Below are 26,740 nucleotides of genomic sequence, written 5' to 3' on the forward strand. Positions count from 1 at the left end.
TTTTGCACAAAGCACTGAGATGGAGTTTAGTATACATGTTTGTTAGGGAGTACCCTTCTATCAATACCTGTGGCAGGAAAGGAAATGGGATTGAGCAGGAGTTGAGCTGCAATGCAAGTCCAAAGACAGCCTGGCCAACCCCCTGGGGAGTTGAGCTAAAGTGGAGGCCCTCAGTGTTGCTCACCCTCTGCTGGGCTGAAGTGATAGGGCCTTTCTACCCCATCAGTCATTAGATGTGGGCACCTCCAGGTGTGGCCCTGAACAATGCCACCTAGCTGGGACAATCTTGCTGAGCTGACAACTGAAGGCTGCTCTCAGCACTGGGGCCACAAGCCTTTCCTTGGTGAATCTGGATGACACATTCCTACACCCACCACAGTGTATATTTTTCATAATGAAGGTCAACTTCAAAAAAGGAAAACCATACATATCTTGGTGAAAGTCACTTAGAATCAGCACTTAATGAAATAATGGCATTTTTACTTTAGGTAAAATTTTAACTATAAAATTAATTTTTCACCTTCATGAAGCCATTGTCTTATAGGACAGTTGGGTTCAATCATGACTCTTCCTCAATAGCCAGACCAATCACTCTGTACCTATAAAAGAAAGGTATGGGGTGTGCTTTTAAAGTGTGGTCCACGGCATTCATCCATGGCAGGAGGGTCCTCCCCTTGTGCCCCAGGGGTGAGTCCTTCATGCAAAGGGTGAGCAATGCCCCAGCCTTTCATCTGGAATGGATTGAGGAGCTCCTCACTGGCATCTAAAAAATGCGTTGTCAGAGCTCACCAATTTGGCATTCATATACTAAAGTGTGGAGAACTAGAATTTGAAAATGTTAGCAATGAGAAAAACCCCACCTAGCAAATTCAATTGCTGAAACTAGTTCAGAGTTAAAAGATGATTTTATTGTTGATTTGTACTAAATCAAGTATCTTTTCTGAAACCTTTGGAATTCCAACTCTTTGAGGAAGTTAGGCACCCAGATTAGAATTACTGAATTAGTGTTTAGAAACCCATTTTTAAATTCTTTGAATTAAAAAAGAAGTCAAACTTCTTCCAGTCTGACACAAAGCCCTTACAATGGCAGCTGTAGCAAGCTTCACCATTTGTAAAGTTACACAATTTTTTTTCAAGAAAAATAACTCAATTAATGGTAGCTATGAAAATTTGATCTAGAGAAGATACGTCTCGTGTACAAGGTCACAGTAAATAAAATCCTAGCAAACAGCAAGCAATCCCAACTAAAAATTCCAGCTTCTACATGAGAATCCCAGCCCTTTCCCTATGGTGGGCTACTGCTTATCTGTCATTGACAATCAGAGATCCTTTTTGTGATGGAAGCATATGATACGGTACTAAGTGACATGGCAGCAGAAAATAAAGACCTTGTATATAAGGCTGGAAATAAGCCATTTCATGTAGTTGCTTTATACTATTAAACTGAAAAGGGTATTTACTATGGAGAGTAAAACAAAAGTGTTGTGCTTGCATTTAGGGATTTAATATTTTTAAGATTTCAACACTAACTCTAAAGATCTATGTCATGCATCAATTTGCTAACTGGCTAAGAAGCCTGCATTACCTTTAAGAATGCAGAATTCTAAAAAACGTCTGTTGCAAAAATTGCCCTGAACAGAAAGCCAACTGCTCTATCAATTACTTTGTCCTGTATTTCGACTCAGAAATGTGTTGAAATGTTTGTATTAATTTCCTAGGTCTGCCACAACGAAGTACCACAAACCGGGTGGCTTAGAACAGAATGTATTCTCTCACAGTTCTGGAGGCTGGAAGTCTGAAATCCCGGTGTCAGCAGGCCATGCTCTGAGACTCTAGGTAACATCCTTCTTTGACTCCTCCCAGCTTCTGCTGGTGGCCCGGTCCGTGGTGTTCCCTGGCTTGTAGCTGCATCACTCCAATTTTTGCTTTTGTTGTCACATGGCGGTCTCCCTGTGTGTGTGTCTGTTTTTAAATGGCATTTTCCTCTTCTTTTAAAGACACCATGCATATTGGATTAGAGCCCACCCTAATGACCTCCCCTTAACGCTTACATTTGCAGACACCCTATTCCCAAATAAGGTCACTTTCACCTGTACTAGGGATTAGGACTTCAATTTCTTTTGGGGGGGGGATACGAGTCAAAACCCATAACGTGCTCATTTAAGTTTTTCAGTTACCTTTATTTTATAAGAAAAATTAAATACTAACATGGTTTATCAAATTTGGGGGTAAAGAAATTGTTATGTACACAATTCCAACTTCAAACTTTAAATATTTTAACTTAATTCAACTTAGTTTGTTAATTAACAAATAGTACTTTCCAATATTTAGAGAAACATTAACTTATCACCATATGCACTGTCAATGTCACTTTTATTATAGTTAATTTATAATTCCGATTTGCTGTTATGTCAAGCTTATTCAGAGACACAATCTAGAATTATAAGGGCAGGAGTCGTGGCAAATACTCTTATCTCACATGATATTCACAACTAAATATCTGCCACACCATATTCAAGAAGCTGATGATATATATAAGCTTTGACAGTTGACAAGAAACATTGGTTAAACCATAAATAAATATCAATGCATTAGTTAATATCTACTGAGCACCTGCTCTTATAGTCAGCATCGTATTAGGTGCTTAAGGACAAGTAGATTGACTCAATAAATTTCAAAAATATATATTTAAGACTTGTAATATTGTTCACAGAGTTCTTGGCAGAGTTGTAGTTTGAGGTTTCTACTGCTGAGAAACTTGAGGTTTGTGTTGTCTCTCTTTCAGTCCCAACAGCTCCGTTTTGAGTTCTCCACGCTTTGGTGGAATATCAGGTATTGTCTATAAAAAAAAAAAAAAAAAATAGATGCCAGTGCTTTCTTAGACTGTAATTAAATGTGACCTGAAAGACTTCAAAGAAAGAGTAAAAAAAGAACAAAAAGTCCCTTGCTACTCAGTGATAATCTTTATTATGAGAACTCACAGGTGATCTAAGTCCCTTTCTAGCCCTATATTTATGACTCTATCATCCAAGCTATGTCTTATGTACTTCAGGACTTAGAGGGAGAGTTTGCATCGCTATCGACAGATCACAAATTTGAATAAAGCTTTCCATTTGGAAATTCACTCCTGCACTATTTACCGCGTCTCCATAAAGCATAAAGCAGTGAGCAAAAAATATGGAACTGCCTTCAAGAAAACTGATCAGGAAAGTCCTGAGAAACTGGCTCTTTTTGCAGCAGCAGCAGCGTTAGTGAAATATAATACCATACCATTCACCCACTTACAGTATACAATTGAATGGCTTTTAGTATATTCACAAAGTTGTGCACCATCACTACAATATAGTTTAGGACATTTTCATCACCCCAAAAAGAAACCCCATATCCATTAGCGGGCACTCCCATTTCCACACAGCCAAGCCACTGCCTTAGGCAACCATTAATCTACTTTTGGTCTCTATAGATTTATCTATTCTGGACATTTCATAGAAATGGAATCATACAATATGTGGTCTTTTGTGAAGTTTCTTTCACTTAGCATGTTTTCAAGGTTCATCCGTTGTTGACACATATATCAGTACTTCACTTCCTTTTAGGACCAAATAATATTCCATTATATGGATACACATTTTATTTGTCCACTTATCAGTTGATGGACATTTGGATTGTTTCCACTTTTTGGTTCTTATAAATAATACTTCTGTGAACATTTGTGTACAAATTTTTGCGTGGGCATGTGTTTTCATTTCTCTTGGGTATAAACCTAGAAGTAGAATAGCTGGGTCATATGGTAACTCTGTTTAACTGTTTGAGGAATTGACAGACTGTTTTACACAGCAGCTGCACCATTTTACATTCCTAACAGCACTAAAGGGTTCCAGTTTCTCCACATTCTCACCAACACTTGTCATTAGCTGTTTTTTAAAAATTAATAGCCATCATGGTGGTTATGAAGTGGTATCTTATTGTGGCACAGTCCTTTCGTGGAGGAAACAAAGGACAAGTAAAGACAAAGGAATAAACTGCAAATTGTGACAAGTGCTCTATGGAAACAAAGGACTCAGACAGAATAGCAGAGGAGCAATCCTTCTAAAGCTGTCCAAAGGACCCTCGTTGCTGGAGGAGCTATTTGAGCAGAGACTTGAAATTTTGAAGAAGGAAACCAAGCCAAGATCTGGGAGGAAAGCATTTCAAGAAGAGAAAAACATAGCCTTGAGGTGGGAACAGGCTTGATGAGTTTGAGAAACAGCAAGGAAGCCAGTGTGTCTGCAACGGGAGGGGAGGGGCAAGGGGGGGCACAAAAGGGAGATGGTATAAGGGCAGCAGCAGGCAGGTACCAGACTGTGTAAGACTTTAAGACTGTTTGACTTCAGTGTAAAGCTGTGTATGGGCAAGACATGCATTGCTCTAAATGCAATGGGATGCAGGTTTTAGGCCCAGAGCAGATCTGCTCCTGATTTCGTTTGAAGATCACTTTTGCTGCTGTGGGAAGAAGGGAGTGGTCCAGGAGCAAGGAACAGGACCCTCCTGCACTCACCAGGTCCGGCCGGTAGTACCTGTGCACCACTTGGGCCCCAGCGAACATGGCTAGGAGGCTGGCAGTGACCATTTTCAGGTAGGTGGTCCAGGACACGCCCGCGGGCATGGTCGGCGGGCTGGACGGGAAGGGAAAGCGGGCAGTGTTAAAAGGTTCCCAGCTCACGACTAAACCCAGCCGGGAAACATGACGGCAGCGTAGAAACGGAGTCACACCACCCCCGAGCCCGGTGTCGTTCATGCAACGAGGACGCTGGGAGGACGAACGTCCCTTCCAGGCCTTCAATGGTTTCTTAGTGTCGGGGGCTGGGCCTTCAGAATTTAAAGGCAGCTTTTACCGAGCAAGCGGAAGTCCGACCCCGCGTGGTTTCCCTGCGCTCCTTCAAACACTAGGACAATTACGGACCCCACTCCCACCCGCCCGTTAGGCGTGCCGGGGGAGAGCCTGTACCGCGGAGCACAGAGCCGCTCGGCAGCGGGTCAGAGCACCGGAGGAAGTGCGCTCAGGAGCCGGAGCGGACGGCCGACAGGCGGGACCGAAAGTGCAAGAGCTGGGGGCTGCGCCGGACGGAAAAGCGGGGACACTGCCGGCTCGGGCACGTGACCTGGGCGGAAGTGAGACTTGGGACCGGAGCTAGTCTTTTTTTTTTAAACCAATTTCCCGTCCTTTCCCAGTCCCGGGTTTTTGTCTCGCTCATCACCCTCCCTATAGTAGGATTTCCCTGGCAGATGTCGAGTTTGGGGCTCCGCTCTGGCTGGATTATTGCACCATTTTTTAGCACACACAAGGAAATTGCTCGCGTCAACTACCTTTTAGTAACGGGTGGAGATTGGCACACTGAGGTGTGAGTGCTTAGGTGAGGTCACCCTCCAGTGAATGAAGTTAAAAGCACTCTCCGTCCTTGTGCCCAGCATCAAGACAACAGTCACACCAAGACAACAGCTATGTCCTTGTGCTTTGGTGCTACTGGAAAAAAAGGAACCCTGAAGTGGACAATATTTAATCTACGTATTTTTAGATTGTGCTTTGGTTATGGATTGATTTTTAAGCAAAAGGTTAATGCAAGATTGAATTCTAAAGGCTTATGGTTGCGTGTATACACTCACTTTTTAAACATTTATGGAAATATATCTGACATAAAATAAACCACATATATCTAAAGCATACAATTTGATAAAGTTTGATGTGTACACCTGTGTAATCATTCTTACAATCAAAATAATGAACATACCCATCACCTACTAAAAGTTTCTTTGTGCCTCCCTCCTTGGGCAACCACTGTAAGCAAGCTTTCTTGAAAGGGAGAGGAAGATTGGGAAGAAAAGAGAAAATGACTTGGCCCTTCTTTGTCCTATATCATACAAGGTGTCTTTGAAGTAGAGACATATTTGGCAAAGACAGGAGAAGGACATTTCTCCTAGGCTTCCCCAAGCTCTGGGGGGCAAGGCTCACAAGCAGAACAAGTCTGTCTTCCAGACTCACATTCAGAGTGGTGAGACAGACACTGATGGGCTAAGAGCCGCTTTGTTGTGACTGCTTCACCATTTCCAAGTTCAATGTCTTGCTCCCCAACAACTCTTCCAGTAAACGCTTCCTTTTACAAGATGGAACTAAGCAGAGGCCCCTGGTCTGCTGTTATGAATAGAGCTGGCAGACCCAGAAGGGGCAGGACCCCACAGTGAGGGAGACCCTTGCTACTCAACTGTAACTCTTCCTGAGTGAATACATCCTGAGAAAAGTTTGCAATTCTTTACATACACTTTCAGTCACCAGAATCCTCTCTGAAATCAGTGAGGTAAGCCACTTGCTTTAAAACTTTTCTAGACTGTGGTCCCAAGTGATGAGAAAAACCAGAGAGAGAGAGAGGCTAAGCTGTTGTTCATTCATTAACTCAACAAATATTCAATGACTACTGTTTTGTACTTGTCTCAGCCTATGAATAACCAATGTTGTGACTGAACCAGCCCTTATGGTTCTTAAAATTGCAAGACACCCTTCAGCAATAACCATCAGGAAACTGAAAAGATACAGGTTTATTGCTTACAAAACCTGGAAATTACACAGCTTACCTGGAGCCACACTGCAGAGAGGTCGAGGGTGGGGGCTTGGGGTTTCACGGATTCACTCTGTATTAGTGAATTTAAAACATAAGAGTGGGAGTTCCTCAAATGGAAGGAAAAGAAACAAACAAGGAAGAGCCCAACTGGTCAGTTATTAAAATCAACCAAGATCTCTAAAACAAAGGAGCCTCTGTTGGGGGAGGCGGCCTGGCTCTTCATCTAGTCAAGTGTCTGGCAATGCGTTTATTCTAGAAAGCCAGTCTACAAAGCAGATGCTGCTTTGAAATGAATGTCTCCACAATCAAAGCTTAAGTTAGGTACTTGCATTATGAGGAAAAAAAAAAAAGCCAGGGTTTACACATACCTACCATGAGTCAGGTTCTCAGTAGTACCTACTAAGGGCCACAGTATTTGTAAAAGTTCTGAAAAGTTTAAAACTATTAAAAGTTTTATTTAAGCAATTGATGTAATACAAATTAATCATTCTGTACTTCTCATGAAAGCCCTTTCCTGGATACCAGAATGAAGACACATGAAGCCAAGAGCCACAGCCATCTCCCAGTTCACATATTACATTAGTGAGAAGTACATCTTTGTCGCTGTAAGCCACTGAGATTTGGAGTCATTTGTTACCACGTCTTAAGTAAGGAAAGTTCATAAGATGGTAGCCATGTTTTTCATCATGCAAACTAGAGAAAGAGAAAGCCTATCTCCATTAAGAGTTATTTAATGAAGTCCTTGTACAAACACCAATGACAACTTGAGAACTAATGAAACAACTGCTAGCTATAAGAGCCACTGGGAGGATAAAAGAGGTTTGTCTTTAAAGTTATAAGGAAAACGTGATGCCTGAACGACATCTATTATCATAGACTTCAAACGTAAACATTTTTACACATCCAAAGTAAAGCACACAATGGTTTATGTAAATGCTTTACATTTTACAAAGCAGTTGTACAATCATCTCAATTTACTGATTAGGCAACTGAGGCCCAAGATGATACAATGGCTTCGACTTCCAGGTTTCCATGGTCTCTTCTTTCCTCCATAATACGCTTGTTAATTAACGCAAAAGTGTTTAACCAGGATCAAATTTTGGGTGGAAATGCCCGGATAATCTTCATAGATAAGCGTAACCGCCCACGCTAAATAGCGCCCCCAGAGGCCATCACCCACTCACTTACCATCCGCCCAACACCGAAGAGTCGGGGCGAACAAAAGTTTACGTCATCAGAGCACCAGCCTCCCACCTTTTTTGTCCTCCACCCTTCCCGACAGGCCAAGCGACAAGAAGTAGGCGCTAAGAGAGGGGAGCAAACGTGATTGGGCTGCCCTGCGTCACCTGACTCCCACAAGTCGTGGGATTTGGCCCTCAGCAAACGGAAGCCGCGCGCAAAAGTGGGGTTTGCGCTGGGGGGAGGGGGGGAGGGAGAGCCAGAACCTTGTGGGAGGAGCTTGAGCGTTAGCCGCCGTCCCAGTTCTGCCAAGCAATCGTGTCCAAGTCTGGTTATTGTCGTTCCGCTGTACACACGCCGGGGTACTACAGCGGCCAGTCGCTCGCCCGCCTGGCAGGTAGCCGTTCGCGCGAGCGGCAGCAGGGAATGGATGCGGAGAACGCGGGCAGGTAAGGCCGGGGCGGGGCGCTGCCCCTCCCCCCGCGCCCCTCGCGGCGGGGCTGACGGGAGCGCGCACGCACGCAGGGGTCTCTGAGCCGCTGCCGGAGTACAAAGGCCGCGGCTGCGCGTGCGCACTGGCCGCCCGCTCTGGCCACTCCTCACCCGGGCAGGACGGACTCTGCCACCTGGTCCCGTCTTCTGTCCTTTCTGGCATTTAGTCGTCTTTGAAATGCGTTAGTAAGCAACCAGCAGTTTCCTGTTAATATTTCTGGTTGCCATGCTTGGTTACATTTCCCTTCACCCCTCTTTATGCAGAGCTGTAAAGATGGAGTATCACGTATCCCTCCAGGAGTTTTCGTTTTAGAGTTTGTAGATTTGCTGTGGCTTCCCTTCCCCAGAGGTTTACTAAAAGCCTGTCAAGGGCCACAGGGTAGATAACATTGCCATACTAGAGCTCTTGAATTCTGAGACTGAAGAACACTCCCAAGAAATCATCTGAAAATGTCTTGGGGACGAACTTAAGAATCTACTTTTAATATGTCCTTTGGGGACTGTTAGACGCGTGGAAAGAACAATTTGCAAAAGAGATACCGAGATTTCCACTGGCAGAAAACGAAATGAAAAAATAAAGAATTAGATATGGTAAGAGGGTCTTTTTTAGAAGGTGACGGTTTATATTGGAGTAAGATACTATTAGACCTCTGAGGATTATCCTGACTCTCAGTGATTGATGGGCCCTGAACTTAGGCAAGTCCTCTGGGCCTGTTCATGTCTGTAAAATAGGGCATCTTTGGAATCCAGTTCTGACATGCTGTGTATTGGTGTTATGTGGAAGGGAGACTCCAAAATAGTCTTCGAGTTTAGGAAAGGACATACATGTATAGTGGGGACGTTAGACTGACTTTGTGCATCAAATCCTAAAATAAAGCACTCCACTTCTCTCCCAGAAAAACCTGACAGCTAGAAGAATTCACCAGAACTTGTGGAAATCACTCTCACCTTTGTGCTCTTCACATCAGAATTGAAACCTGGGTAAAACCTACCATCAAATGAATTACATGTTATAAGACTTTATTCAGTGTCTTACACAGCAAAGTAATAGGTCTCTGGTACAATATTTAGCTCAAAACTGTCTGACTTATATTCTTTATTCATTTCATGCCCAGGGTGACTGATCTTTTTTTTTTTTAACTTGCAAAACTTTAACCTCAGGAAATACAGAGAATTCTGCGTTAATACTGTAAGGAGTGTATCCTTGGGGATTCTGAAATGACAGGCCCCAGATAATCCTGAGAAAGTGGTTCTCTGTCACCTTTACTTCATGCGAATCAAGGAATGGAATGGAATGGTGGGTAATGAATTTGCTTTTTATTTCGGAAGATTAATTTCAAAAATATTCAAAGAAAAAAATTCCACGGATATAGAGAGAATCTTTAAAACATAGTTCAAGGGTCCTAGCAAACGGCCTAACCAGAGAGGAAAAAGAAGACCAGTATGTTTTCTAATGAGATCAAGCATGAAAAGGACATTTACCAAAGATGGAAGTAGAATGATTGGAAAAGTGTGACATGGACTGAAAAATTGTGACATGGACCACTGAGAATACAGACAGGAAAGATTAACCCTCAGATGAGATCAGGCATTCTAGAAATGTTAAAGAGACCAAGAATAACTTTCTTAGTTAAGTGTGGACAACGAGAAGGACAAGAAAGTTCTGGGCTTTCTGCCTCGTTTACTAGCATGGTGTTAAAGGTGACAGAAAACATAAGCACTTAGTTTTGATTTTTCACCTCCTATGTTAAGAAATATGATTGTAGACGAGAAATGGCAGAATGAATATCTGTAAGAGACTTAAAACTCAAGATCAGTAAGGGCAGTTAAGAGAACTTTTAGCTGTTCTAGCAAATCATATGTCCTGGTGTTGGATTTCAAGTGAGAGGCCAGATTACAGCAGTCTTTAACAGCTTGTGGACAACAGGAGAGGGGTCTGAAGCCTGGAAATAAACTGATGGATTCCTATTTCTTCCAAAGGTGGAATATGTCCTCCAATTTATTAACGTTGATCCTAAACAAAATGTTTACTGCTCTGGTTATTTAAAAGGAACTAGTGATCACTAGGCTTCTGAATAAGTTCAGGAAAAACCAAGACCAACCAAGCTAGGTTCATTCCTTTTTATATAATAATATTAGACTAGACAGCGTCAGGAGGAGGATGACAAGAGGTACCTAAAATATTTAGTCATCTCCTGCTGTCTTTATTGTTACAGCAAACTACTGTATACCAGGCACTGTTTTAAGTGTTTTACATGTGTTAACTAATTTAATCCTCATAACCAACGAATTAGGTGTGACTATTCCCATTTTACAAATGTGGAAGCTGGGACATAAAGAGGTTAAGGAACTCGCCTACAGAGCTAGTAAATGGCAGAGGTGAAATCTGAATCCAGGCAGTGTGGTTTCAAAGGCTTCCTCCCTAACAGCTGTGCCATACCACTTTGTGTGTGGGAGCTGGGTGGGCGGGCAAGCTGAACATGGACTGATGGCAGTCTAATTAGGTGAAATCAAAACTGGTTTACTACTGAGTCAAGGCCAAGCTGAAGAGAGGTCTATACTGATGTGCCATTTAGTTCTACCCCAACTTTGTTTTCTTCAGAAGTTTAACAACTTCAAGGTACAAGTGAAATGATGGTAACATTTGTCAGCATCCTAACTCTGCGAGGTGTTTGTGGAATTGATAGTTTGAACCAGAATCCAGATAAACCTAACTGGCTGGAACGGTGAATCATCTTTTACAAAAAGAGGCACAATCCTATACTTAGGTGTGGAGTAATCAGTGATGCAGTATAAGATGAGGGAGAGGTGATAAAAGGGCACTTTTCACTGATGGTGAACTCGGTATGAATAAGCAATATAATGGGTGCCAGTAAAGCTAATGTAATGGGTTCTGTAACACATCTCTAGAATAAGGAACTTGATAGTCCTGCTCAGTTTCAGGGTGATGTGGCTATGACTGGAGTATTTTTTGTTTGTTTGCTTCTGAGCACCAAAAAATGACCAAGGAAACTTGGAATCAGACTGTAGGAAGTCAGTTAAATGAACTGGGGACTTTGGCTTATTCTAAATTTTTGTGTTTCTAGTTTCTAGTAGACTGTGCACAGTAAGTACCCAGTAATGCATGGTGAAGACACACTTCCACTTAGCAATACTGAATGTAGTCTTTAAATAGTTATGATGGTATTCCATCGTAGTTTGTATAATTAGTCCTTTATTAGTTGAGCATTTGGATTATTTAGCACTGATTGTTATTTTTGTAAGTATTCAGTTGTATATGCTTGTTTCAATGAAAGGTAATACAGTGTTGCTATAGACTGAATGTTGGTGTCCTCCCAGAATTCATATGTGGAAACCTCACCCCCGGTGTGATAGTATTTGGAGGGGCACCTTTGGGAAGTGATTATGTCATGAGGGCAGAGCCCTACTTAAGTGGGATTAGTTCCCCTAGGAAAGAGGCCCCAGAGATTACCCTCACCCCTTCCACTGAGTGAGGCTACAGTGAGAAGGCGGCCCTCTGTAAACTGGGGAGTGGGCCCTCACCAGACCAGACACTAAATTTGCCGGTGCTTTGAATGTGGACTTTCCAACCTCCAAAACTATGAGAAATAAATAGATATTTGTTGGTCATTGGCCACTCAGTCTATGGTATTTTGTTACAGCAGCCCAAACAGACTAAGACAAATGTATTTAGAGAGAGCAACTTAATTCTTTAAAATAGTGGAAAATAATTACAAATTAAAGAAATTGGAGTTGTTCATTTTACAGAAAACCTTAAAGAATTAGTTGCTTGAAATAGAGCAAAATCTGAATTAATGGGACTCCTCTGTGTGTGTGTGTACATGCACTCACGCATGCACTCGTATAGGCGCACACAAGTGTGTACATTTTGAGAATGACTTGGAAACATTAGGAAAATAACAGTTATCAATTTCAGACAGTTATAAAAATCAATCCTTTGAGCACTGTTATTCAAGAGAAGGAGGGTGCAAATGGAGGCTAGGAGAGAGGAAGGGGTTAACGGCAGGAAAAGGAGAGAGGTAGCACTCAACAGTTATGGGAACAAATGATAGGGGAGAAAATGAGCAAGGGGAAATAAAACCATTCATACTTGCAAGTTTGATATCAGGGAGTTACAGAAAATAAAAACCCTTGCGGTGCATCCACAGTCTGGACACATTTGGTCCTATTTCCTACACATTCTCCTTCTATGTAGAAATCACCACGTCTCATCCCTCGTTATCATGGTGAGGGAACGCAGGTCCTGAGAGGATAAATGGCTTGAATAAGTGCTCTTCTGTTGCTGTTCCTCAGACAGAGACAATTATTGTTCATAAACATTGCAGAATTCTAAATTATGAAGTGGAGATTACCATATATAAATACAACAAATGTGTTTAAGAAATATTTTCACATTAAGGTTGAAAGAGATAATGCTGCTTACAAATTGAACTATTATTAGATAAAGGGAAATTAAATTATCCAGAACTCTAGTTTTCTAGGCTTCAAGTTCATGAAGGTTTTTGTACAGATGGAATGCTTTCTTCTGCCAAGTAATTAAGAATGTTGTAATCTATCCTCTTTGCTTTTGTTCTGGCTGTTAGGAAGCTATTAAGATACTCAAGCTAAATTTAATATTCAAAGATGGTATATTAGCTCAAAACTTACACATTCCATTTTCCACAACTTTATTTTTTTTTATTTCTGTTCTAATTTAACTTACCGTAAAGTGCCAGAGATCATTTATAGAAGACTAAGGACACATCAATATTACAGATACATTTCTAGATTTCTTTCATAATTGATATATAGCTCTAAAATAAAACTCCAGATTTTTGCCGCATTATTTTTCACTTCTGTCAACTGATTTCAAAAATACTGATTTTCACTTTCTGAGCCCCAGAATTTCTGAAGATGCTTAGTGACCCCTAACTATGCTAAAGGAGCCACATTTTGGAAATTTATTTTTTAAAAGTTCAGAATCCTTTTGTAATGTGAATGGTGTCTCCCTAACTTGTGTATTTCAAGTTTGATTTTTTCTGACGTATTCAAAATGGGACACATCAGTGAAACTCTGAAAGTGGTAGCAAGAAACGGGAGACTGGTCGGTTGCCTTCCTGACAGTGTGACAGAATAAGAACAGACCTCATGCATACTTCTGTCCTCTCATTGTGACATCTTTTATATATTCCAGCTGAAAGAGGCCGTTAACATTTCAGAAAACTGCCACTGGCCACAACCAAAAGTTGCAGTTCATTTTACTAGAATTTCCAGTAACCTAGACTTTTCCAACTCCTCATTTGAATATTTAAATCATAGACATTGAACAACCGATATTTTGACATTTTATTGAAAAGAGCTATGAATAGTAGTAAAAGTGTGAAAAAGGATGTTTTACTTTGGGCACGATTTAAACACCTCACTTATCTTCATTTTTTACATTTTATCTTCTAGTCCTTGTCTACGTTTTTTCCCTATGTGTAGCCTTAGTTTACAATACTATTTTGTATTCTTTTCCACTTTAAAATATACATTAAACATTTTCTGTGCTCTTACAGAATATCAGGACATTTAATTTTTAGGGGCTGCATAATATTTTCTCATGTTAATGTTTACTGAATCATTGTATCATCTTTTTAAATATAATTTGAGAACATTATATTTAAATAATAGTAAATATACTGTATATAGAGTATAAATATACAGTATAGTAAATATACTGAGAACAGTATATTTAAAGAAATAAAATTCCTAAGATAATAATTTAATATCTTTTTCACTAATTCTTAACCTTTTTAAAAATCAGCTTACCCTTAAAGATAGCTTGAAGTTACAGTGCCTCCAGTGGCTTGTCCTTTGGATAAAGAAGGGGATTGGCCCCTGTTTTTCTTGGAGAATCTTCACATTCCAGCCCAGCCACCATGGATGAATAGCCTGTTTCTTTGTGTCTGTCTCAGCCATTTACACTTTTCCAGGAGAATGCTTTAGTTTGCCTTTAAAAAAAAACCATTGTATTTTTTATTTCCAGGCTATAAAGTTGGCCTGTTTAAAGTGTACTACTAGTTTGTCTTTTTAATCTTTTCTTTCTGAGAAGAGATTTAATCTCTTCTTTCTTTCTTTCTCCACATATCAGGGAGAAAGAAAACTAGTAAGTAGGGTATCTTGCCATAGACAATACGAATTTTCTCTCCAAATGATAAATGGCATTTACTACTTAACTATTAGGTTGGTGCAAAATAATTGGGGTTTTTGCAATTTTTAACCTTTTAAACTGCAATTACTTTTGCACCGACCTAATACTTTATTTCCTAGTGTTTTGTTTTTTTCCCTACTGCATATTTAATGGCATTATTTGGCATTAGCTGTAACTTGAGTTTCATAAAATGTATTTACTTCCCTTTGTGCTGGTGGCGACAGCTGGAAATAGTGGTTTATGGTCATCAGAAATATCTTTTGGAAATTGTTTTCTGTCCCTTACATTGAACGGAATACATAAACTCATAGACATTTACAAAATAATCCACTTCTAGTCCTCAATGGCAAAAAAGCAAAAACCCAGCAATAATTAAAAAAACAGGTCCAATGAATAAATAAGGAAACAGGCAAATAAACCAAAAGAAAACGGTAAATTATATTGGAGGAAGGGTGGGAATGGGGACGTGTTGGTCAACGGTACAAACGTCCAGTTATAAGATTAACAAGTTCTGGGGACTAATGTACAGCGTGGTGATTATAGCTGACAATACTGTATGATTTACTTGAAGGTTGCTAAGAGAGAAGATCTTAAGTGTTCTCACCACAAAAAGGAAACGGTAATTATGTGACTTGATGGAGCTAAAACTAGGGCAGTAATCACTTTGCAATATGTAAGTATACCAAATCAACGTGTTGTACTACATAAACGTACAGAGTGTTTTGTGTGTCAGTTATGTCTCATTAAAGCTCTGGGGGCGAGCCAGGCTGGGGGAAAAAGTTAGATTGGAGGGAATCTTTTTGACAAGAGGACTAAATACTGAAGGTCAGAACACAAATTGTGTTTGTGGACATTTTAACCCTGTGGTCGGCCTCTCAAGTCTCTGTACTAGAAAAGTCCCATGATCTCATTTCAGAGAAAGTACAGGCTGACTTGACAGGACTGGTAAGTTTTATTGATGACACATCTTGTCATTAAACTGTGTAAGAGAATTAATTAACGTTTGGTTAGTAGGCACTTAGCAAAGGTTGGCTGACTGTGTACATATGAGAATGGATCTTTCTCCTCTCTTCTCACCTATTATCAACTCTAAATAAATAGTAAAGTCTGATTTCAGAGTATTTGGATCCTGAAGATTTTTTTGTAGCTGGTTGTTTAAACTTACATGTAGGTAACTTTACCCTCATATCTTAATATTTAATTGTTCTTTCAGCTGTTCACTTGAGCAGGCTCAAGCTTTTTGTACATTTCCATTTCAACAAATGATGGCGGAAGCTCCTAATATGGAAGTTATGAATGAACAGCAAGCACCAGCAGAAGTTCCAGACCCGTCTCCTGCTGAGGAACCTGTAAAAGGTAGTTTTCACCAGGACAGGATAGAAAGTTAGCTATTGGATTAGCCAATTTATTTAAGAAAATGTTTAATGATGAATTTTAGCTCTATTTTAGTGTTAAAAAATTTAACGCGTTTTTTAAGTACTTACTATGTGCCAAGCACTATGATAGATTTGGGGGAATAAAAGAACATGGACCCTGCCTTGGAATGTCTGATAATCTAGGAAAGGAAAATAATAAGTTAACACACGTTATGCCTCAACACACACAGCGATGAGAGGGGCATAGGGTGCTGTGAGAACTCGTGGGGTTGGCACCTAACTGGGATAGGGACCCGGAGGCCGCCTCCCAGAGCTCTGAAACTCAAGGCTGAGGAGACTTCATCTCCATGAAGAGTGGGATGGGGAAAATTCCAGGCCGCGGGAACAGCATGCACCAAAGCAGTGATTCTCTGTCACTGGAGTCTGAGGACAGCAAAGAAATGGTGAGATGAGGCTGGATGGGGCAGTTGAGGCTTCTTTAACCTGAAGAATGTATATATATTTCCTGTCCCAAAGACAGTGGAGAGCTGCTGAGACAATGTAAGCAGAAGGTGACAAATATAATGGTGTTTTAAAGTATCAGCCTAGAATTATTACAGAGCATAGATTGGATGGTAGAGAGCAAGCAGAATTTGGAGGCAAGGAGTGGATTAGAGACTGAATAATCCGGGCATGACATGTGGAAAGGGTGGAGGAGGACAGAATTAGGAGCTACTCAGGAGGTAGCATTACCTGGCCATGGTAAATGGATTTCATGTGGGGACTGAGGGAGAAGGAGGAATACGGAAGTAACTCAGGCAATCGAATGAAGGAGGTACCATTCACCAAGATAGAGAATTAGCAGAGAATAGATTTGGGGGTTGGGCGGTGGAGAGAAAGTAATGATTTTCTCCAGCGCAGCAGTATTATATGAGAAATGTGCTCAGAGTTCCAGTTCATGATACCAGGAGAGAACACATCTAACACCACTGCATTGGAGTTAGATGACCTTGACTCCTGTTTTCCTGGGCAGGAAGCACTAGGACCTCCCCAGCTGTCTCCCAGTGGATGTGGATCCCTTGGCACAGGGAGTGGCTAACGCAGTGTCAGGTAGAAAAAGGGAAGGACAGAGGCTGGGTTGGGAAAATGCAAGAGGCTTAGAAAGGATAAGAGGGATGTTAAAGAACTGAAGGGTAGAAAACCAAGGCTTCCTGGGGGGTACTTTAGGTCAGTGGTTCTTGACCAGGGGTCAAGGGACATTTACAATTGTCTGGAAACACCTTTGGTTGTCATGATTGACAGGGTACTACTGGCATCTAGCGGGTGGCTGTTAAATACAGAATGTTAGACATTCTGAAGTGTACAGGACAAGCCTCCACAACCAAAAACTATTCAGCCTAAGATAGTAGTGCTGAGATTGAGAAACTTTGCTTTAGGTCCCGAGATCAGATCCCTAGTCTTTTGAAAAACTACTCCCACCAGTTTCACCAACCACTGAAAGCAGGCCAGAGGTGCAGTGCTATCAGAGCACAGAAGGCATTTCTCTTCTTCTCTAGAAGGCTGTGCATAGTCCATTTCCCAGGTCTGAGATTTAAATATATTTGTAATTCTTGTGGTCAAAGAAAAAAAAAAAATATTGCCAGGCAGAGATTTCATCCCCAGCACCTCTAAATTCATCTCTTTTGGCTGCGGGTGGAACAATATACAATCAAAATCTCTAAAACCAGCCCTCAGGCCATTTGAGGCTTTTTACTGCTCAGAATTTGGAGGAAATTGAGTTAAAATGTTTCCCTTCCTCCTTGTTTTTCTACCTACTTATTCTTTCAGTGGTTTACTCAGCTATGTATATAATTATACTTGGAATTCCTATAGATAGTACATAGGTACTTTGTATCCGTGGAGAGGCCCAGATGCCAGGTAACCGTTGTGTGGAAAATCAGTCTGATTATGATGGATGTTGTATCCCAATAACCTCCAGTGGAGGAAGGAGGGTGGAGAATAGGGCCACACGATCTCCATTCTAGGGTGAAACAAGGGGAAGATACTGCAGATGTTGGGAAATAGAAGAGAAAGGTAAAAAGGATGTTGACAGGATGACTTCTGGGAAAGCTGTCTAAAGGTTTCTGCATCTACATTCTGGAAATTATTGTGTTTCAGTGACTCCAAAAGGAAGGAAAAGAAAACCCAGAACAACGGAACCCAAAAAACCAGCGGAACCCAAAAAACCTGCTGAGGCCAAAAAATCTGCCAAGGCCAAAAAATCAAAAGAAAAGCAAGAAAAAATTACAGACACATTTAAAGTGAAAAGAAAAGTTGACCGTTTTAACGGTGTTTCTGAAGCTGAACTTCTGACCAAGACTCTCCCAGACATTTTAACCTTCAATCTGGACATTGTGATTGTAAGGATTTTTGTCCTCACTGGGTTTTATAAATAGCATTAGTGGTTTAACTTAACCTTTATCCTTGCAAATCATTTTATTGAACAGAACCATTTCTAAGAATCCTTTTGGTAGGAAATGCTGTCACCTTCATGAGGTTGAATTATATGGGAGTGTTTAATGAAGAGGGTGGGCTCCAGAGTGGGGCTGTCTGGTTTCCAGTCCTACCGCCGCGTGGGTATGACCCTGGATAAGCCTTAACCTCGTTGGTGAAACAAGGGTGATCATGGTAGTACCGCCCTCATAGGTTGTGATTAAATAAAAGAATCCACGTGAATCACTTAGATTGCATGACACCTGTGAGTTCTCCATAAATGACAACACTGATTTTGAACTTTGATTTTTGTCTATAACTTTAAGAAACATCAGTATGCCAACGACTGTGGATGATGTGGAGTAAGCTGGTAGTTGGAGTTGAGAAGCAGACTTGTAGCTGCATGTGGGCTCAGATTGACTGATTGCCCCAGGACCTCTTCCCACCCCAGCTGGGAGGGGGTGGGAGCCTGGGGATATGAGGGAGTCAAACTGGTTTTTAAAAACAGCAAAACTTCTAGTATAAAGGAAGTTTCTCTCCTCAAAATGGAATCCTTTGTTCAGATCAAGAGTAGGTGATTAATTGATTAATGATACTGTTTATGATGCCAGATTAAATTTTTATTTTAATCCAGTGTTGTCCACCACTGCTCCACAGAAGCCGTAAGGTTTAAACCTTACTTTTCAAGACTAAAATGTATAAACATTTCTTGCAGATTGGCATCAACCCAGGACTAATGGCTGCTTACAAAGGGCATCATTACCCTGGACCTGGAAACCATTTTTGTAAGTGGCTGCTTTTCCTTATTATTTTACTTTTATCAATAGTTTGGGTTTTTCTTAAACCAAGTTGTGTTTTTAATAAGAGAGATTGTATATACGTGAATACACATATATGTTTTCTGTGTACACAAAAATAAAAGTTTCAAAATGATATGTCACTGTTAACATTTAGGTTTATGAAAAGGAGTATTTCCCTTTTGTTTGAATTGTTTCAAATGAGTTTTACTACTTTTTTTAAGGATTTTTTTATTTTCAGTTATTTACAGACATAGTACAATAATGCATGGTTGTGTCAGTGCAGACAGAAAACTGACCTCTCCAGATTTCTGCTGATTATTTTCTAGGAGAGATGAAATGTCTTGATCATTGGCAGTCAAGTTGTAGTTGTTAAGAAATGCTGTGATTGGAAACATTCTCGACAGATACTTTGTATCTGGCAGAAAATAGTATTAAAGCCTCATACTTGAAGAGGGAGTTTTCAAACCAAATCCTGTGTATCAATGGTCTTCCCTAACTCTGCCTAATAGAAGAAGGCATGCAGTAGGCCTTTGGGAAATACTAGCTGATTATCTAAGAAACATTAAAAACTTTTAGGGCAAACGATAGTTATATATTTTGGGAACTAATAACATACTGTCTCCATTAAAAAACTTTCTTCTAGAAAAGTTTGAACTTTACATTTTCTCCATTGTCAAAGTATTTCAATGTTCCGAGTCCATTGGTATATGTTTACCTGTTTGAGGTATTCCAGGGGCAGGTGGTGGTATCACCAATTATTAAAAAGGAGAACAAACAGTTCCAAAGTTTTCTACACTGACTAGCTGTGTATTCTTTTTTTTTTTTTTAATAGGATTTTACTGGGGAACAGTGTGTACTTCCAGGACTTTTTTCCAAGTCAAGTTGTTGTCCTTTCAGTCTTAGTTGTGGAGGGCGCAGCTTAGCTCCAGGTCCAGTTGCCGTTGCTAGTTGCAGGGGGCACAGCCCACCATCCCTTGTGGGAGTCGAGGAATCGAACTAGGAACCTTATGGTTGAGAGCCCGCGCTCCAACCAACTGAGCCATCTGGGAGGCAGCTCAGCTCAAGGTGCCGTGTTCAATCTTAGTTGCAGGGGGTGGAGCCCACCATCCCTTGCGGGACTCAAGGGGTTGAAACGCCAACCTTGTGGTTGAGAGCCCACTGGCCCATGTAGGAATCGAACCTGCAGCCTTCGGAGTTAGGAGCACGGAGCTCCAACTGCCTGAGCCACCGGGCCGGCCCCTAGCTGTGTATTCTTGATAGGCATTTACCTTACCGACATAGTAACAATAGTAGTATGAAAAGGAGATAATAATAGTAATATCTCATAAGATAATTATGATGCCTGATTGAGATAACCCATGCAAAGGGCTTAGCACAGTACCAAGCATGTAGTAATTGCTCGATATGATATTTGACCTATGTTATATATATATATATTTTTTTTAATTTCAAGAATAGAATGGAGACTACCACATCAGTCCATAGGACAAAAACCTTTGACCTTCTACAGAAATAAACTGAGCTCTTTTTCACAGGGAAGTGTCTGTTTATGTCAGGACTGAGTGAGGTCCAACTGAACCATATGGACGATCACACTTTACCAGGGAAGTATGGGATTGGATTTACCAATATGGTGGAGAGGACCACACCAGGCAGCAAGGATCTTTCCAGGTAATTATATAGCATTTATTTTTATAGGTTGGAACCTTGGCCGTTCTGGTGCCTCATGGACTCGAGGAACATCGTATGCATCTAGTTCAAGCTGAGCTTAACAAATAGTATATGAATTGATCTTTTATTGAAAGCTATCTGAATCTAGCACATTGTAAATATTGCCATACTTATATTTTGACTACTTTTTAATTCAATTTTAGTAAAGAATTTCGTGAAGGAGGACGTATTCTAGTGCAAAAATTACAGAAATATCAGCCACGAATAGCAGTGTTTAATGGAAAATGTAAGATTTACTTTTAAATTTTATCTTTTTTCTTTGCTAACATTATGGGCAATATAAATGTGTTTGATTTTTATTTTAGGTATTTATGAAATTTTTAGTAAAGAAGTTTTTGGAGTAAAGGTTAAGAACTTAGAATTTGGACTTCAACCCCATAAGATCCCAGACACGGAAACTGTAAGTCCTTAAAATTACATTTGTAAATCACCTAAATATGAATCTTTATTGTAGCTAGTTTCCCTTTTTTATTTGTCCTATACATTGTAATTTATTCCATGAAAAAAACACTGTATTTTGTTGAATAATATCTATACATCAATTTGAACTAATAGTTGCAAATTAACTCAGATACTGTTACAGTTTTATTAGGAAAAGAAATACTTGATGTTATGTTATTTGGCTAAAACATTGAGAGGAGCTAGCTCACTACGTTCAAAACACATTTAATGGCATATTCTGTCAAATTCAAGTGAGTTAACCCTTATTCAGTTGTGAAACAAACATGTCAATATAGACATCCCAATTAGTAAAATTGCTAATTGCCCCATTTATATATATTAGTCCACTTTCATTTTAAAACCATATAAATAGTACTGCGCAGCTGTAGACACATCCAGCCAACCTGACCTGCACTTGGTACTATCATTGTCTTAGGCATGAAGATGTCATGAAATAACACCGTGGTTTTCAAACTCTCATTTCTGCAGACATTTGGTTCAAATGTTGCTTCTTAAATATAGTTTTAAGTTTCGTTTGAAACTTTTTAAAAAACACACATGCACAGATCCTTTTATTACAGATAGCATTTTAAATGATGGAAAAGCCAGTGTGCTGACAGGTGTTTGTGGAGACCTTAGAATAAAGGTTTCTGCCACCTACATACATTTGATTTCTCCTTTTTAAATTTCGTCTGTTTTTAACTTCTTATAAATATGTGATTGATAAAGTGGGCTGTAGCACTGGTCTTTCATCAAATTGAGGCCTACCCTTGTCTACTTAGGTAAAATTGTACAGGTGAGTTCACTACTTCCTATAGAGAGGACTGAATTTTTGTCCCTTCAGTGCCACATGAGGCACAGGTACATCTCTCGGATGTGTGATTGTAGTAGTGCAATAAGTGAACTTGAATCATATCGTGATAGATAATTTTAGCTCTTATAATGAGCTGTGAGTGCATTTATCTTTTAAATTTTATTCTTACGAAATATTCACAGTTATTAATAATGTTAAGTGATTCAGCTTTGAACCAAGAAAATCTGCTTTTTCAAATTTCTGAATCACTGTAATTAAAGAACATCTTGAGATTAGAAAATGTGCTGTTACAAAACCCGGTAGCATTTGCGCCTACATATCTTTGTGAATCCGGATTTTCTAAATTCTTCATAAACAAAACAAAATAAGTAAATAGTATTTTTTTTCTGTAATACATGGTTTGGAGGCCAATTTAAAAACTACAAAAATTGCAACTGGGAATTCTATAATCTAGTAGTCTCACGTCCAAATGTATAAGAGATACATTGTTATATATTTTATGCTCTGTGAAGGACAGTTTGTCACCATCATCCAAAATGATAAATGTAAATGTATTTCTCCCTCACCATTCCATTTCTAGGAATTTATCCAATAAATACACTCACACCGATTCTAAATTGAGTATGTACAAGGTTTTTCACTACAGCTTGCACTATTAAGAGATTAGAAACAACCTAAATGCCCACAGTTGGGCTCTGGTTAAATAAATATGAAACGTACTGCATAGTTAGAAAAAAGGAAGTTCTTTTTCCTCTGATATAGCTGTCTGATACAGAATTATCTCAAAAGCAAGGTGCAGGACAGAGAATAGAGCATGTCACCATTTATGTGTGTTTTTAAAGGGATGAAGGAGCATGCAGACACATTTGATTGTATATTTATGGAATACTTCTGGAACTAGCAACTTTAATTGCCCTTGGGAAAGAGAACTAGGTAGATAGAGACAGAATTGGGAGGGAAGATTTTTCATTGTAAACTTATATGCCCTTTTCTACCTTTAGAATTGTGAACCATATATGTACTACTAAGGAGAAAAGACTATTAATTGATAAATGAACATTGTGTGTGGGGAGAAGCCTCGTTTTTGATTTATTGACTTGTAATAAGTAGATACTACAAATTTGAACTCAAACACAACTACTTTTATTGATTTTGCATATATTGATATGTGGCAAGTATCACGTTATTAACCCAAAGAAAGATTAGTTTTTCTAATCTCAATATGAGTGGATTCAATAGAATTATTTCTATAACTATAAAATTTTGTGATTCTAGCTTTGCTATGTTATGCCATCATCCAGTGCAAGGTGTGCTCAGTTTCCTCGAGCCCAGGACAAAGTTCATTACTACATTAAGCTGAAAGACTTAAGAGATCAGTTGAAAGGCATTGAACGAAACACAGAGGTTCAAGAGGTGCAATATACATTTGACCTACAGCTTGCCCAAGGTGTGTCACCATTATCAATCTTTGTATTCATTTTATGTATATGTACATTGCAGAAGGTATGTTGTGGATCTAAAAGCAGGAGAAAAGAAAACAATTATAGTTGTAGCCAGAATGCCGTGATAATTGATACTAGTCACTGTTAAAATCTTTTACCAAGGTCTTCCATCTACTCTGGGTGCTCCTACAGATGTTGAAAATACAAGAAACATAGTAGCCCACCTAAAATTAAATCTTACAAGCTTTTAAGGTTCTTATGAGTTAATTTAGTACATGGTACAAAGAGTTTACAAGATTATAGCAAAAGATGTACCTTAGTATATGTGAACATCCAAGAACAAGATTTCTTCCTCATGATTTCTAAATAAAGCTGTTTTTAAAATTGTTGTACAAAATCAGTTTTAAATCACTTTTACCTTCCTCACAGAGGATGCAAAGAAGATGGCTGTTAAGGAAGAAAAATACGATCCGGGTTATGAAGCAGCGTATGGTGGTGCTTATGGTGAAAATCTGTGCAGTAGTGAACCTTGCAGCTTCTCTTCAAATGGGCTGAGTATGTCGTGTCCCCCCCCCATCCCCGGCCCCTGCCCCACGTTTGTTCTTTTCAAAGACTTGCTTTTGTCATGATTGGGGAAAAAATATTTTTAAAGAAAATTATTGAAGAATAGGAATGAATGGTAATATAAAAATCTATTTAGTGACTCAGAGAGAAAATTTGATTGTTATTTAATGTTTAACTACACAAACGTTCACAGCTCATTTCCTTTAAGTCCGTGACTCTAATAAGTGTCTTAGTTGCATTTTCCTTCTTAAATAACAAATGAAGATTTATTAGTCCTATATCTGAAAATCGAACAGAAACTTGTAATTGTATTCAAGAAGCTTGCTTAACTATTTTAATGACAGTTCCCCTTCACTGGACAGTTAAAATCTCCTAATTTGATCATTTAAAACTTTTAAACAGAATAAACTGACATTCTTTTCCCCCCAGCAGCTGATAGTGGAGACGCAACTTTCAGTGACATTCCAAATGGACCGTGGATGAGCCAGCCATTTACAGACCAGATTCCTTCCTTTAATAATCATTGTGGGACACAAGAACAGGAGGGAGGAAACCACGCGTAAGAACGGTGCTTCTCAGCTCTGCTCTGCAGTTTTAATGCAGTTGTCAAGAACTGGCCCTCAGTTTGCTAATGCAAGAATTTTCTTAGTGTTTTACTCTGGTGACATAATCATAGTACAGTTGTGTGGTAGAATCAACTGTATAAACCTAAGTGGTGTGGAAGGAAAAAGTAGGGTTTTATTGTGTACGAGTTTTTGTATTCGACTTAACCACCATTCCAGCATTTTATAAACTGTCTTTCATTTATGAAAAAGTTGATTTTTCTTTTGTGAGTCACTTTTAATCTGTCATTTTAAAATGTAAGAGTCTGAATATTTATACTTGATTATTAACTGCGTAAACTTAGGTCCACCTTTATCCCTTTGATGCCTAAGAAGGGCATGCTAATAATTAGAATTACTGGTAAAGAGGCACATGTGTTGGTTTTCATGTGTGATGTTCAGCCTCCGTGGAGCCTCATTTGGTAACTTTTAGCGGTGTTTCCTGGGCTCCCAGAGTCCTGTTCATACTCAGACCTCTGCTTTGCCAGTGGTGAGCATTTGTGAGAGTTGCTTAGTAGTACAAATGTAGAGTGTGGCAGCGGCACCAAGGCTACCATGGCCTTGCCTGACAGGGCATCGGGCCCTGGCTTTGGCCTCCTCGCCCCTCTACTAGGCAGAAACTATTCTGCTGGAATGGTAGGTCCCAGAGAATGCAGTAGACCTTTTTAATTTTACTTCATCTGTGTTTTACTTGAGAGACATACATTTGATAGGGAAAGAACTGAACTTCTCTCTTCAGTATCACCATTTGGATTTTATCCTCTTCGGCTTTAAGGATATAATGTGGAAAGTGATAAGAAATGAATTTTCAGGCTGAGCAACAAGATGCTGGAGGTGTTTGATAATCTTATTTAAACTGGTGCTTTATGTCTATGAGATGTACTGATACAAATAATACAGAATTTTTCTCCCGAGGGAAATCTAATAAGCCAGTAATTTCAAAAATCCTTTCTCTGCATCATTGCTGTTTGTTACTGTGAACTAAGTGAACCTCATGGTAAGGTTAGTTTGCAGTAACGTACCTTTGCTTTTCTAACGTGTTTTCCATGGTGCTATGAATAGTCCACACTCCTAGGCCTGGCACATGTAAAGATGGGTATTCGAAAATGCCATTTGCATTTACTCCTGATCACTTACACCCAAGGAGCATGCTTTTCAATATGGAAATATTTATGAGGTGTGTTTTGTTTTGTTTTTTTCCCTAAGAGGTTATCTGGCTTATTCTTCTTTTTATAATAAGAGAAACAAATCCTTGTTGTGAATCTTAACATGCTTTTTAGCTGTGGCTCTGATGGATTTTATTTTTCCTTTAGTCTAGGTCAAGCTGTGTAAAGTCATTCATGTTATTTAAATCATGTACTGTACTGCTGTTTACATGGATGTTTTGTGCGGGTGCTTTGAAGTGCCTTGCATCAGGGATTAGGAACAACTGAATTATTTTTTCATGGGACTTTGTAAAGCATGTAACTAGGTATTGCTTTGGTATATAATAATTTGTAGCCTTACAATAGATTTTTTTTTTTTTTTAATTTAAGTGGAGAAAGTACCCTTTAAATTATGATGTACACTCACTAGAGAAGGGGTTTGAGGATTTTCCAAGCATAAAATAATGGTGTTTTCATTCAATATGACAGATGACTGGTAAATGTTGATATATCCTATACATGACAATATGAGACTTTTTCATTAAGTAATATTGAAAAAATTTTTAAATTCATTTGAAAGTCTGATGGTTTTTACAATAAAAAAAATATTAAGAATGATTATCCTTAAGTTGTAGGCTTTTCTTTAACAAGAATGTTATTCTTTCCTCCTTTAAACCTGAGATCGATTTACCTTCTATTTTTTCTTTTTACCTTCTATTTATCATGTAGAGTGTATATATAGTGAAAAATCATTTAAAAATCTATGATTTTTATTTTTTCAGACATTCATGTTTTAAATGTAATACAAAAGATTGGCAACCTGTTAAAAAAAGCTACATGTGAAAAATACATTTAGAAATTTGAAAAATTTTTAGATATAATTATTATTGAGTTCAGCAAATTGATTGCTGAAACCC

The 26,740-nt window shown here is 39.3% G+C and overlaps 2 protein-coding genes across 10 annotated transcripts; one reads left to right on the plus strand and one right to left on the minus strand.

Annotated features, from left to right (window-relative positions):
• Window positions 1-2,159: 2,159 nt before the first annotated feature.
• Window positions 2,160-8,174, minus strand: UQCC6 (ubiquinol-cytochrome c reductase complex assembly factor 6). 6 transcript variants are annotated; one of them, XM_019728485.2, is made up of 3 exons: window positions 8,039-8,174; window positions 4,538-4,655; window positions 2,160-2,839 (listed from the first exon to the last, which is right to left on the minus strand). In XM_019728485.2, the coding sequence occupies exons 2-3, from the start codon at window positions 4,643-4,645 to the stop codon at window positions 2,744-2,746; spliced, it is 204 nt and encodes a 67-aa protein (XP_019584044.1). In that variant the 5' UTR covers window positions 4,646-4,655; window positions 8,039-8,174; the 3' UTR covers window positions 2,160-2,743. The 6 variants fall into 6 exon arrangements, with proteins under 6 accessions (XP_019584044.1, XP_019584043.1, XP_074182335.1 ...); XM_019728484.2 differs by lacking the exon at window positions 8,039-8,174 and adding an exon at window positions 7,782-7,897; XM_074326234.1 differs by lacking the exon at window positions 8,039-8,174 and adding an exon at window positions 5,347-5,643.
• Window positions 8,086-26,442, plus strand: TDG (thymine DNA glycosylase). Of its 4 annotated transcripts, none has more exons than XM_019728478.2 (10): window positions 8,086-8,221; window positions 15,671-15,813; window positions 17,970-18,211; window positions 19,000-19,069; window positions 20,620-20,755; window positions 20,959-21,041; window positions 21,121-21,215; window positions 23,346-23,517; window positions 23,942-24,067; window positions 24,506-26,442. In XM_019728478.2, exons 1-10 carry the CDS (start codon window positions 8,199-8,201, stop codon window positions 24,637-24,639), a joined length of 1,224 nt encoding a protein of 407 aa, XP_019584037.1. In that variant the 5' UTR covers window positions 8,086-8,198; the 3' UTR covers window positions 24,640-26,442. The 4 variants fall into 4 exon arrangements, with proteins under 4 accessions (XP_019584037.1, XP_019584038.1, XP_074182331.1 ...); XM_019728479.2 differs by having other exon boundaries at window positions 24,509-26,442; XM_074326230.1 differs by lacking the exon at window positions 8,086-8,221 and adding an exon at window positions 8,483-9,245.
• The last annotated feature ends 298 nt before the right edge of the window (window positions 26,443-26,740 follow it).

Source organism: Rhinolophus sinicus, linkage group LG02 (genome assembly GCF_036562045.2).
Source record: "Rhinolophus sinicus isolate RSC01 linkage group LG02, ASM3656204v1, whole genome shotgun sequence".
NCBI classification, from domain to species: domain Eukaryota; kingdom Metazoa; phylum Chordata; class Mammalia; order Chiroptera; family Rhinolophidae; genus Rhinolophus; species Rhinolophus sinicus.

Bases quoted from the DNA above. Each gene is read 5' to 3' on its own strand.
- TDG (XM_019728478.2), top strand. From the start codon at position 8,199: ATGGATGCGGAGAACGCGGGCAG. The intron at 15,814-17,969 runs GTAGTTTTCACC...ATTGTGTTTCAG, and splicing joins TGCTGAGGAACCTGTAAAAG to TGACTCCAAAAGGAAGGAAA. The intron at 20,756-20,958 runs GTAATTATATAG...ATTCAATTTTAG, and splicing joins GGCAGCAAGGATCTTTCCAG to TAAAGAATTTCGTGAAGGAG.
- UQCC6 (XM_019728480.2), bottom strand. From the start codon at position 4,777: ATGAACGACACCGGGCTCGGGGGTGGTGTGACTCCGTTTCTACGCTGC. The intron at 2,840-4,537 runs GTGAGTGCAGGA...TTTTTTTTATAG, and splicing joins GGTACTACCGGCCGGACCTG to ACAATACCTGATATTCCACC.